This window comes from Amphiura filiformis, chromosome 17, assembly GCF_039555335.1.
Source record: "Amphiura filiformis chromosome 17, Afil_fr2py, whole genome shotgun sequence".
Classification (NCBI taxonomy): domain Eukaryota; kingdom Metazoa; phylum Echinodermata; class Ophiuroidea; order Amphilepidida; family Amphiuridae; genus Amphiura; species Amphiura filiformis.
Window position 1 is genome coordinate 36,188,084 of NC_092644.1, and position 14,107 is coordinate 36,202,190.

A 14,107-nucleotide genomic window follows, 5' to 3' on the forward strand; every position below is an offset into this window, starting at 1 on the left:
ATTGTGATAACTGAGCTAATGACAAATATACAGTAGAAACTAGTTAACACAAAACTCCTGATAACACAATGTGTAATAAATCCTAAGCATATACCATTATATATACCTTATAATGACCTGAAACACTAATTCCTGTTAACAATAACTAAAATCCGAGGCCCTGGCAATTTTGTGTTAACAAGGTTCCGTATATTGACTACAATGCTCTACATAAATTGCACCACACAAAAAGTACCGTATTCAACCTTTTAGCACCTGTAAGTCACCCACTTTTGGTTTTGCTGGAAGCTTATTAAAATTATCAAATACAAGTCAAAAAGAAAATACAGTGTTCATCTGAAGTTCTAATGATCATTATTCCAAAGCTGGAAAGTTAAGATGGTAATATGATTCTGATGTTTGCTATTTGCAATTTATTTGTACAGGTGAATACTTGAAAATTACTGTAGGGGGCACTAAAATGGGGAAAGGTGCTAATTAGCTTCAATTCGGTACTAGCAATTTAGTACTAGTATGTTTCAAACATTATTAGCAATTTGAAAAATGCATTAACTGTGCTACAGTAACTATTGAAAGAGTAAGCTATATAAGATACATATAATTCAGCACACAAAAGCTACTTCAGTAAATATAGTCTATATTTATGCAGCAATAATTGTTAGCGGCAAGCAATTCCATTTGAATAACTACAGTCAAAAGCTCCAATATGAAACCCTTTCACACTATAAACTGGCTGATTCCCAGTTCCTACTAACTTCCACCTAGAATGTTCCCCTAAAAGTTATGTGTAAATTAGCAGGCTACAATTAATGTATGACCAAAACGCTGTCATTTTATGTGCATTGGGGTATAGGCTTTAAATTTCTTTTAAGGACTAGTCCTTACTAGCGAACCATAGAACTGTATAGCCAAATATTATTTACATGATATGTTAATATTTTATTATAGAATAATAAAAATGTGCAAGATGCTGCAAAGTGACATTTTGGGAGCCCCCCCCCCAAGTTTGCCTGGTATGTGACTGTAATGAATTGTGCCACTGGAGTTGATATTATTTTGATTGATAGTGAATACTTGGAACTAATTTACCTCAAACCAAAACTTAAATAGTAGCTGCATTCATACATTCCTACGTACCAACACCAAAGTATGCGCCAACAAGCTTAGGTCCACAGGGCACACAATGATAGAAGAAATGAAACTCTCACTAAAACAGTTCTCAAAATTTCAATAAGTTTTGACTTCAAGGGACATGCAGATATTGCACAAAATTGAATGTCTACTTGCTCCAATAATTTTACTAATTTATAAGTCAATGTTGATAAACGCTAATGCTTTTCCATATAATTGCAAGTACAAGTACTTTGTTCTGTAATAAGTGTTCATTGGTCTATGTGCATGCTATGTATGCTAAACAAGATTTCAGAATGAATTGAGTGCTTTACTTGCACAAAGTTTCTTGTCCCTGGGACACACAACCAAATTCTGTTAACTAGTAACAAACGCATGGCGCATGCGCGAGCCGGGAAGTTCAAGCTTGCTGTAGACTCGGTCCCTACACATGTACACACATACTCACCATATATGACACGTTTGCAACGCCCGACTCAGGTGTCAATTTGTGTATTAAATTAAATAAAATTAAATATCTTTTTTTCTATAAGTCCGTTTCTCCGTCTCCCGGGGAATTGACTTGAAAACACTATGAGGATTTCTCAGTTAATTTTGAGGACAAAAATCATGAAATTGGTGGTGTGTGCGGGCATTTTGTTATGGCCAAGTTTTAGGCCAAAAAATATGATTTTTTTTCGCAATTTTTTTTGACCGAAAATTTGACCCTTTCTCGCTTATCTGATGAATTTTCAACTTCTTTTTGACATATGTGGTAGATATGACTTTGTTTTTTATATTCCCTTAAGTAATTGTTGTAATTTTGCTTAGTTTTATAAAAAGAAGTGATTTTCTGCATGGAGTTGTTTTGATATTCGGCTTTGTTTACGTTTCAAAACCAAAACTGAATTTCCCGGCTCGCGCATGCGCCGTGCGTTTGTTACTAGTTAAAAATTCTGTGATTTGTCTCCCTCGACCAGTGTATACTCAGAGGGTGTATGTCACGAAATTGGCCCAATGAAAATTAAATTTGTCGCACAAGAATTTGCAATTCTGTATTACAAGTAATCAATTTGAGCAATTTTTGAACCAAAATTGAGCCAATTTGGGAAAATACTTCATTTGGTGCTCCAAAATTCCAGAGATTAGTAAGCACTGTCCTTGTCATGAAAATGCAGGTTAACTTTTTAAGTAACTACATTAGTAATCAGTGTAAACATGCAAAAAATGGCAAATGTGGGAAAAGTGTGATTAAATACCGATGGATCTCTCTACATGTCCCTTTTAGTTCACATGGAAATGAATGAAAATGTGCTATTTCTTCTGAAATCCATACACCTCCTATCTACTTGCTCTTAATCTCCCACACAGGGAGTGTGAATTTCATATGGGGTTACCGGAATGGATGATTCCATTTGAAATCTACACCACATGGGAGATTAAAGGCTATGTCTTCCATAGGGGGTGTATGGATGTCAACTGGAATAGTCCAGTACAGTGGCATGGAAAGTGAAAGTCACCTTAAATAATATTATATACACTATACATAATACTTTATATACATGTACCTGGTTTATGTGGCTCACTTCCTGGGAAAGGGAGCTCATTGAACTTGAACGTGACAACTGGAGTAGGACCAATGGACCAGGAGGAGGTGTAAAGAGGGAGTTGCAACGTAACCATGGCAACGGTTGTCGATTTGAAGTGCAGTGACGTGGAGGGATGGTTGTGTGGGTATAATCAAGAATGGAGCAAAACAAACAAACAAAAATATAAATGGATCAAACTGAAAACATAGCAAAAATTAACCCTTAAAAAGAAGCATGATGATTATGATAAGGTGCTCTGTGCAATTTAAGTAACATGCAAGAAAGGTTATTGTTACACTCCTGAACTTAGGGACTCATTTACGCTGCTTGTCAAAGATTTGTGCTGTTTGGTATGTTTATGTGTATGCATTTAAATGAGCATTTTATATGTTATACCACATTCTCTCTGATTAAAGTCAGCCTTCTTATAAACACACCACTTTTTTCAACCAACCTGTTCCAGAAATGCTGTCAAAATATCATACAGTACCCCTATTTTTGAGCATCAACTGTCGATATCACGATATCCATGTGACGGCGGCCATTGTTATCAACAGCGTTTTCAGTATTTGTAGAAACTCTGTATTGTCTGTGGAGCACTGCAACACTGCAAGATGGTACTAGCAATGTTTTTAATGAAAATTATTATTTTTAAAAGACCTCTAACTAATGCTGGAAAATGTAATGCCCCAGGGGCATTAATTAGAGAAAAGATGGTATTTAAACACATTGTTTGTTATGCTGTTATTATCTGATCCAACTTTGATGACATCTCTGTCACTTTCGAAGAGGTATTCGCAGTCATAGTGAATACATCATACCTTAATTACTGGATCATGCTTGGTTTGAGCACCTTTTAACAATCCATTAATAGTGATCATTTTTATCATGGTTCTAAACACAGATAGCGTTAACCAGTGGACTTGGCAACGACCAATTTTGATATTATCCTATGAAACAAATTAGAGTGGTTTGCTGAGATTGGTGCCATGTTTAAGTCAATGCTGTATTAATTGCATGTTTATTTGCATTAACACACACAAACCTCTTCTGAGTTCTGACAGTAAATGGATTTAGTATATAGGCCAAAGCAAAGAATATAGTGACAAACTGATGTCGCTTCCTTTTCCTCCTCAATTGTTTCAAAACTAAACTTGTGACTTGTAACCATGTACTGTGAAAATGAAGCATGTACAATAAGATTTATTACCTCAAAGTTTTGTTACTCGGGTTACTTTTCACATAGTAGGTTACGTTGAAATAAACAAAATACCATTTCAAAGAATTTGTTCTGATATAACTCTTATCCTGGGTAGGGAATATAAGGAACTTGAGCACGGAAACAGACCAGGAAAGGAAGTGACAAAGTACCATGACATCAATAGAATTGGAGAGGTAAAATGAAAAGTTGGATTAAAATGGTACCATCTCAAATTTCACTTTTGTTTTAGAATCAAAACTAATAACAATAACCTGCACAAAATTCTTAACTTTGAATATTCACCTCACCTGATAGGACTAGATTACATAGTTTTGTTGCATCCAAAGTAAGAGATGTTATTTCATTGGTTTCAATCACTAAGGTTATCATGGTTATTTGAATGAATCTAAACTTTCTATTGATTTCATAAGCTTACTAACCACATCTCAAATTTCTTCAAAGAATCAAAACTAATAACAATAACCTGTGCAAAACTCTAATATTGAATACTTCACCTGATAGGAATCAATTACATAGTTTTGTTGCATATAAGGTAAGAGATTCAATTTCATTGGTTTTAATCACTTATCAAGATTATCATGGTTATATGAATTAATCTACTCTTTCCATTGATTTCACAAACTTTAAAGTAGAGTGTCAAACCCGATGTTAAGGGGGGTGTGGGGGAGAGTGTGTATATGAAAATGAATTTGTAAACATCATCAAATGAGGACACACCCCTGGATACACTACAAGAACCGAAGACACACACCAACTGTAGACTTCCTTGATTCCTTTCCCCACAACATTTTGGTTTCCCTTAAGTTCAGAATTGATGTAGATGTGTATTTTGCTTGTCTCAGTATCAAACTGCGAGTGTAAAGTTAATCGCGCAGAGGGTAAACACACACACACCCCTCCAAGGGCAGGTTATCCACATGCTTCCAATGCAACAGTAATAAAGCATTGACATCACTACCGAACTTGAGTGCAACCAAAGTATATTACAAATGTATTTAAAACCATGTCTCATTTGCCAGTATAGGGTCAGGTGTCGGTGGATTGTAAAACTTTAAGCATATTCAAGGTTTGGCACAGAGTTTCAGGTTCAAAATGTCCTCATCTAGATTGGTCTAAGTTAAATGTCCTTAAATTGCAAAAATCTTATGCCCTAGTATAAAAGTAGGGGTGTGTGGGGGACGGGGGGGGGTTAAGTATGTGCGTGACCATATGGCCAGAAAGATTGAAAAGGATAGTAACATCACAGAGCACCTTATCCACATGCATTTTGCACAAGCAACATTCTCCAAAAGAAAACTATCAATTATACACATCGATTAAAACATGCATGAAATTAGAAACATAATTTATCAGTTTGTTAAAACGATACACATGTATGAGAATTATCTAAATCACACTACAACACTCCACGATCTGGCTTAAAGTACGAAATAATGTTCGGCCCATATATCTATTTTGTATAAATATTTTGTCGGTCCATATTTAAATGTGCAATGTTACGTTAGGTCTTAGTGCTCATACAAACACAAATTGCAATATGACACCATATCAAGAGTTCAGATACAAAATGCAGTAAAAACCATTAACCCGATTAGAGTTTAGCTACCTGCTGTACAAAATGACAGCCCTGAGTGAGTAAAAACGTATCACGTTGTATTTGTTTTGCTGCAGTGCATGATAACATCCCATATTCAATAGATACTGGTGTATCACTTTCTATACAGAATTCGATGATCACTATTAACCCAATTGGCATTTGTGACACGATCTGGTTCACGGGGGCCAAAAGCGGCAACTTTGAAATTGAGATAAAGGCACAAATATGGAGTAAAATGAACACCTAATAAAATACATAACAAAATAATGTGCCCATCCACCACAAACTGGTCGTAAAGTCGGCATTTTCCATTTTGAGATACAATCAAAAACAGTAATGGATTTCTATGTAAAATATATTAGCAATTTGACCTTTGATGAACCATAACTTCACTTCCAGATGTCCGATGAAGCTTGTTAAGGTGTCATTTTAAAGCTGAAAATGCATTCTTTCAAAATCTGCAATAAACAGAAAATGACCTAGAGCCGACTTTACTACCACTTCGTGGTGGATGGTCACAAATATTAAAACTATAGAACTTTAGAGACAAGTATGCTAGACCTTTGGTGTTTTCAGTATATGATATCCTATTGTTTGAATAAGGAAATAATTGTAGTTACTCAGTTTTACAGTTACCTCCTATGGCCCCATGGAGCAGATAGTGTCACATTTATCACGCTTTGCATTTGACCTCTTCATATTCCACATAATTAGTCCCCTCCTTTGTTAGCTCTCCCACAAATATTTCAAACTCAAGTTTTAGCATCTTGTATGAAGTTCTCCAATATTGTATGATAGTGGATACTTGATTTTCCATTACTATAATAACCATGCCTTGCCGTGATGATGTACTTGAGCACAAGGGGGGGGGTATAATTACACTGAATATACAGTATTCTAACCAGCTAGTGTTTATTCATATTTTAAGCAGATGGGTGGGAAATATTGAATGAACTGGGAATGATCAGAGATGCTAGAAAGTCTGTGGAATAATATAGCATAATATATAATACAAGTCTGTAATTGGTATCATGCAAAACTGCCACATTGCTATAGTTTGACCAACTCGTAATCGGCGGGAATTGTTAGGCTTTGACCACTACACGAAAAGTAGACCCATGCTAAGAGTGATATAGTTGACCTGTCTGGTCTATATTAATTAATATATGTATTAAAGCAAGTAGGTAAAGTTTTGGACTTGAATGAATAATTCCGGATGCTTCTGGCTGAATCTGGCGAAATGTCACAAGACAATTTTTGAAATAAAATATATTGATATTAATCCACGATGTTATAAGGCCCGTCGATTATGAGCTGATCAAACTATATAGTCCAGTGTACAGAGAAACTTCTCCAACAGTAGGGTTGGATTGAAGTGATTATAAACAAACCATGGCGTAATCCACAATACATGTAGTAATATAATACAAATACATTTAAAATGACTGCACAAATAATATAATACTTCATCAACCTCTAAAGTTCCGAAATAGGCTGAAGACCACAAAATCAAAACTGGGCAGTATCTACATGTATTCCTCCTTCCCCTAACCAATTCAATCAATTTTACACTCCATTCCCTCATGTGGAGAGATTGTAGACCAAATTATTACAAGTCTATTACATTGTCACACATACTGATCCAGTTATCACTGCCTATGAAGCAAGCTGTAAAGCTATATTTGGAATAATTAAACCATAATAATAAAACCAAAGAACAGCCAAAAACACATTTGTGATGCAATCAAGCTAAATAAGTCGGATGTTGATCAAAATGAAAATTCAGTTTTAAATTTCATCATATGCAACATTCTTAGAGCTTTATTTTGCTGAAATTCCCATCATAATTTGACTTACAGTTCCAGATAGATAGAACAGCAAAATACAGAGGAAGTTGAATACTTTCATTGGCTATATCTTAAAATCAATATTCCAAACATCCGATTAATTTTGCTTGATCACATCACAATTTGCTGGTCACAACCCTGGCCAACAAGCAACATATATTTGTTAACCTTAGTTTTAGGTGCACTTGATGGTCCAGTATCTCTTTAAATGTCAGATTGTCAACTTTCCAGCCCACTGGGCAATTCCAGCTGAAATTGCCACCCCCTATAGAAGACACAACCTTAATCTTCCACACAGAGAATGTGAATTTCAAATGGTTTACTTGAATGAGGTAATGCCATTTGAAATCTACATCCCCTGTGTGGGCGATTAAAGACCCATTCAGTGATCCCAGCGCAAGTGTAAAAAAAATTAAATTATTTATAAATTACTTAAAAGTGAAAGATAAGTCATTCAAACTATCATTTGGTATGTTTTAAATGAAAAAATTGGTAAAAAATGAAGAAAACAGCAGTATTGACAAAGTTGAAGCCCCATTCAAATACATGTAGCTAATTTATATACTAACAGTATATAAATTACAGATAACATGTAAATGCGTTATTTTGTCTCGGCTGAACCACTAGCAGGCTATGTTAACACATCTATGACAATGACAAAGGTACCAAAATCGGAATGTTGATGATTTAACGATTGTTCAAGCAAATCACTGAATGGGCCTTTCAGATAATATCTTTCATACGGGTGTATGGATTTCACCTGTAAATATCCCATTGTTGTAATCATAAGATATTATAGAAAAAAAAAACTGAAAAAGTTAACTTGTAACAAAACTAGTGTTTCCAGAATTATATATACCTGGTCATGTCTACATAGTTATGCACACTTCACTAGCACTTACATCGATAGCTTGCACAGTGCTGAATTCTAGCTACAAAGGTGATAAATATTGCAAACATATTTCTATATCATTAAAAAGCCTTGAAACTATATTAGCGATAATAAACTGACCTTCTCAAAGCATTTTGACGACTTACAATTAAAATTGGTGATTTTCTCTTTGACTTTACATGACCTTAATTAATGCCATCGCTATTGGTCAATTTGTAGCCCTTATTTGAATAATAAAGGGTGGTGCAACAACCACAGGCTCTGCTTTTCATTGTACCTCCGCCATCGTTTTGTATTTTTATACTTGCACTTTTGGTCAATTTCTAACCCCTATTTGAATTATAAAGGGGGTGTAACATCCATAGGCTGTTTTCCGTTGCACTTCCTCCACAGTTTTGTATTTTTAAAATATTTTATCTTTTGTTGTTTATTTTTGATCAAAAATCAATATATTTGAATTAACTCCCTTTTCAATTTTGTTATCCAATTAGGGTCAACATAAGTTTATAAAAAAATTCTACATTTTTAGGAAAAACAGGTTATTTGCTTGCGCATCTACAAACCCATGCATACAACAGCCCGTCACCATAAGAAATTAGTACCGCTTGTGAAGGCATATCAAAGTTAGACAACTATAATATTGTTCTACAATAATTACACATCCAAGTCCCAATTCACAAAGATGCCAGATACTGGCGTTATTTTATACTTCAAGCAAAGAGAAATTAAGTATCATGTAACAGTCTACGAAGAAACAGTTAGTGTCAGAACCCTTAAACAGCGATACTTACATTTTCTTCTTGTTGTTGCTGTTGCTGGTATGGCTGTTGTTGTTGCTGCTGCTGTTGTTGCTGCTGCAGTTGTTGCTGCTGTTGTTGTTGCTGCTGTTGTTGCTGATGTTGTTGTTGCTGCTGTTGTTGCTGTTGTTGTTGCTGTTGTTGTTGTTGCTGCTGTTGTTGCTGCTGCTGCTGCTGCTGTTCTTGATGCCCTAAATCCATTCCTGGGTAGCCACTGTTTCCTGTCGACGTCCCAAAGGCATTTGGGTTGAAGAACTATGAAAGATTGTGATGTTGAGGGTGATTTAATGGTGATTTCATGCATGCAAGTTGATTAAAACATGCCGTGTTTGTGTGCTGTGGTCTGCTTGCACTTAGTGTACCCTGATTATTTCCCAATCCCGCCACAAGAGTTCAGACTGTATTTGCATCTAACGAATAGAACAAGCTACCAACATTTGTCTATTGGACAATCCGTGGACAATTTGTGCCTTTAAAGAGGAACTTACTTTTATTCCAATAAGCATCGTTTGTTTTATTAGTATTTACCTGTACACTTGAGATGTATTTTGTAAAAATAATGGTAATGTAATGTAATGTAACGCAATGCGATGTAACATAACGCAACACCCCCTATGGATGACACAACCTTAATCTCCCACACAGGGAGTGTGAATTCAAATGAGGTTACGTTACCAGAAGGGGTGACTCCATTTGAAATCTATACTCCCTGTATGGACGAGGTTCATGTCTTCAATATGTGGTGTATGGATTTTATATGGAATAGTCTCTTTCAATGATGTAATGTGTCCACATAATTAGGTATTTTCAATGTGTGAAATGTGTCCACTAAAAAGCTATAAACTAAAAGTGGAGAAAAAATGTTGTCATGTGCTGGTATACATAAGGTAAAGAAATAATAATATTGATTGCATGGAGTAACTTTCTAACACACACACAAACATAGGCAGATACAAATACAGCACAGCACTAAAATAAAACATGCCATTGTTAGACACTTGCTGTATATCAGCATTTAGTTGAGTGAAATTTTATACAAGATCCATGACTGTATTCCAAGATGTGGAACATAGGATCAAATGATTTGACAATATTTCTAGTCAACTCAAATTGGAAGGAAGTATTACATCAATTAAGTTTCCTGTGTCCACTAAGACAGGCAGGTGCCCACAGTTAACAAGATTTACAAAGGCACACCCACTTGTACCTGTGTCTACCGGCAACCGCAGGCATTGTGTAATGCTATCAAAACAAGGATGAATATGAATCTACATTTAATTGACAAACCAAGAACCAAAAAAATGTGTATATCTGTGTGTAATACAAAGTACAAAATAAGTCAAAGCCGTAGCCAGTGGTATGCAAGGTGCAATGCGCCCCCATGCCAATCTGAAAAAAAATCCACATTTGACAAAATGCTGAAAATCAGCCCTATGATTGATTTCACAAAAAGGCCAATTTCTTAGCTCCCTGCACCCCTCAAAAAATAATTCCTGGCTACAGGCCTGACAGAGGTTGCTATATATTTTGCGAAATAATGGACATATCTCTAAAATGAACACCCCCCCCCCCCTACACACCCTACCATTCACACAAATCAAATACAACTTACCTGTGGTTGTTGATTTGCCTGAGGACTTATCTGCTGTGCTCCAGAGTTCTGCCTACTACGACTACTAGCTGGCGTTTCAGCCCGCGAATCAGGATTACCAACTTGTGGTTGGCCTGCTCCAGAGTTATCAGCTGGATCAGCCCCTGTAATAACAAAATGGGCATTTTAAAAATCTGCACTGATTTTGAACCCAAACTTGGAAAAACGTTCTGGAATATTCAAGATTTATTTTAATCCATGCATGAGAAGTTGTGGTCAGATTATGTTAGGAAATTCCATTGGTACAAAATGGATGTGTTGTTTGTTTCTTTGACTATTTGTTGATTTGCTTCTTGACTTTTTCCTCCCGCAAGAGAATGATATAAATTATATTTGTGACACGATCTGGTCCATGGGGCCAAAGGAGGCATTTTTGAAAATTGAGTTACTATAAATATTACAGTATACATATACAATAGGCTATCATTTACTGAAAACGCCAAAGGTCTAGCATATTTGGTTCTAAAGTTATGAAGTTTTTTGATGGCTATTTTCTTATGTATTTTATTGTTTTTTGCTCCATAGTTTTACTTATATCTCAGTTTCAAATTTGCCGCCTTTGGCCCCCATGCACCAGATTGTGTCACATTTATTCACAAATAGGGCTTTGTAAAGTGCATTTAACCAAATCCTTATTTGGTTAAAAATTACAATAAACATGCTTCAGTTGATTGTTTTGGTACTTGCAATCCTTTAATAATGAGAAAACAGGTTAATTAGTCAAAATAAATACAAAGGGTATGGGAAGTACCTACAGCATGAAACAGAGAAATTTGATTTGGCAAAGCCCCAGTGGTACTGCTATGCAAAATTGTGTCCTGTTGAATCTACCTGGGACACTGTACAGTGTAGTCTTTAAACATGAGATCTGCACTTGTAGCAATCAGGGTGTAATTAGAATAACTCATTACATGCACAATTCATTAAACAAACAAGAGAAGACAAGTTTGCCAGGTGCATGGTGAAATATATCTCAGTTATGCTATTTCCCCTTTCCATGAGCGACACCCAAAGTCTATGCAATCCCTGTCCAATCTCCAATGGTGTCCTTCCCATGTGTAACGCATAGCCTTTATGTTAGACATGAAATTTCTCTTACCTCCTTGTGGAATAAAGAAGTTAGTTGGCATTGCATTGGTGGCAGGTAGTGTGTCAAAAATCCTGCTTGGTGCTGGCATACTGCTGGGCTTGGCTGGCATGGTACTGCCTTGGTTGAAAACATCAACATAATTGCCACGACCTGCATTACCGGGATAAATATCAAACAATTATGATCCACTTTGTTATAATTTGATTTCTAATTTACTTTTTCAACATTTGTGAAACTGCATTAATGACAGACGATAAAGAATTTCAAAGTTGCATGACAAATAAATCAGTGACAATTTATGTTGGAGCATGAGTTGGACAGACATGATAGCAAAGACCCATGATGATATAGGGAAAGATCCAATATTAATTCAGGCCAAGAGTACAGATCAACTAAAATTATGTCAATGAAATAGATTTGGTTCCCTAACAAATACAATCAAAATTACAACAATACAAAAACCTTTTAAAACAACAGCTTGTTCAACAGCTAGCGTAAAGCAAGGGTAGCCAACCAATTTGGGGCCCGACGGCTGCAAATTTCAGAGCTTGACGAGCTGCATACAGTGTTATTACAAACTTTTGTTCCACATAATTATTCATATTGTTATTCTTTGTAAGAAAAGACTTTGAGGACCGCACTGCACATCGTCAAGGGCCAGGAGGCTGTAGGTTGGCCATCCCTAATATAAAGCAACATTTCAAACATACAGTCATACATCTTCCTTGTGGATAGAAAACTTTATCATTTTGCTTGACACCTGGACACACCTCTACATAAACTGCACTCACCTCCAGCTTTCCGTGAGAACTTGTTCACCCCTGGAGGCACCCCCATAGGTGGTCCTCCTGGCCCTGGTGGGCCACTGGTGGTACCTGGCGGTGCTGTGGTAGGTCCACCGCTCAGCTCATGATCTTTTGGTGGAGGTGGTGGAGGAGCGGCTTCCTCTCCTTCCTCGTCGGCAGTATTTATCCATTTCTGCTTGTCCTCATCCCACTGGATCTGCATTAGGTGCACAATGCAATAAGATTTAATGATACTTATATTCTTTCCGGCACAATTTGGATTTTACAATAAAGTATAGGCAATCTTGAGCCACAGACAATTTAAGATTGGGTTAGTGTAGTGGTCTTCTCACTCGCTTCTCACCACTGTGGCCCGGGTTCAATTCCCCGGGCGGCACATGTGAGTTTGGTTGCCGATCCATGCTCGTCCTCGCAGGTTTTTCTCCGGCTGCTCCGGTTTTCCTCCTGCATCAAAAATCGGACCTCTTCCCATATCCCTGTCCCGTCATATCCGGATGGCGTCCCTTAAATTTAGTAGCCTCTGAGCACTATTGGGATTAGCCTGGCTTTGGCCGAATGTTATAAATAAATAAAATAAAGATCATTCCATCACTTGTGCCTGACTTAATACATATTATGATTGCACTCCGAAAAATAAGTTAACAAGTAGACCGCCTAACGGGTCTTACGCCATTTGCGGCGGTTGGTATTGCGTGGAGATATCTGGCTTGCGCAATGCAATGTTGTGCAGTATGTATTGGAAGGAGATTGGTGGCTTGAGAGAGTATCTTGAGGAATGGAAGTGTTTTTATTTTTTTTATTTCGATTTTGAAGCTATTTTTTTAAACAGCCTTGAGGAATATCTATTGTACATAATATTCTTCAAGGCTGTTATCTTGGCTTGTTTTCTCAAAATTATACCGTAAAATATGCAAATTAGGTACCTAAGCCCAGGCGATTTTAGCAGATTTAACAATAAGCACCCCAAAAGAGACCATTTTTGACATAAAAACCTGTTTTAGCCTTTTTTGAAAAAATGCTCCCTTCATCCTAAATGTTCAGTTTTATACTTTTGTACATGAGAGACATTCTTCAAAGTTTCTTTTTGCCTAATAACATGGCCTACACGACTGAAATTTATATATATAATACGCAATATAAAAACGATGATTCATCAAATTTTTGACCACCCAACTCTTCGGGTATGTGGGAGGGGGCCCACATGGGGGGTACTAATGTGCATGAAGAATACATTGTATGATAAGAATAATTTGTAAAATTCGGTATGTTAAACATACAGAGTGATGTCACTACAAATTGGGACTAAAATAGTAGGCCTATCCCAAGGGAAATACATACACACACTCACCCACCCCCACCCAACGAACGGACGGATCGACAGACACGGCTGATCCTATGATCTTACTCTTGGCTTAAAGCCAGGTGTAAGACAATGAGACACAGAAGTGTTGGTGTGAATGTTTTTTCTGGTACACTTTATGAAATGATTAACAAACATTAGCAATT

The 14,107-nt window shown here is 36.5% G+C and overlaps 1 protein-coding gene across 1 annotated transcript in view; it reads right to left on the reverse strand.

The window, feature by feature from the left end:
• Positions 1–14,107, reverse strand: part of LOC140138247 (protein transport protein Sec16A-like) — a gene marked incomplete at its 5' end in the record, with an annotated part of 58,949 nt that overhangs the window by 7,377 nt on the left and 37,465 nt on the right. The window contains 5 exons of the mRNA XM_072160161.1: positions 2,679–2,735; positions 9,049–9,309; positions 10,667–10,809; positions 11,805–11,945; positions 12,587–12,797. Of these exons, the coding sequence (XP_072016262.1) occupies positions 2,679–2,735; positions 9,049–9,309; positions 10,667–10,809; positions 11,805–11,945; positions 12,587–12,797 (813 nt within the window). The remainder of the gene's footprint in view (positions 1–2,678; positions 2,736–9,048; positions 9,310–10,666; positions 10,810–11,804; positions 11,946–12,586; positions 12,798–14,107) is intronic.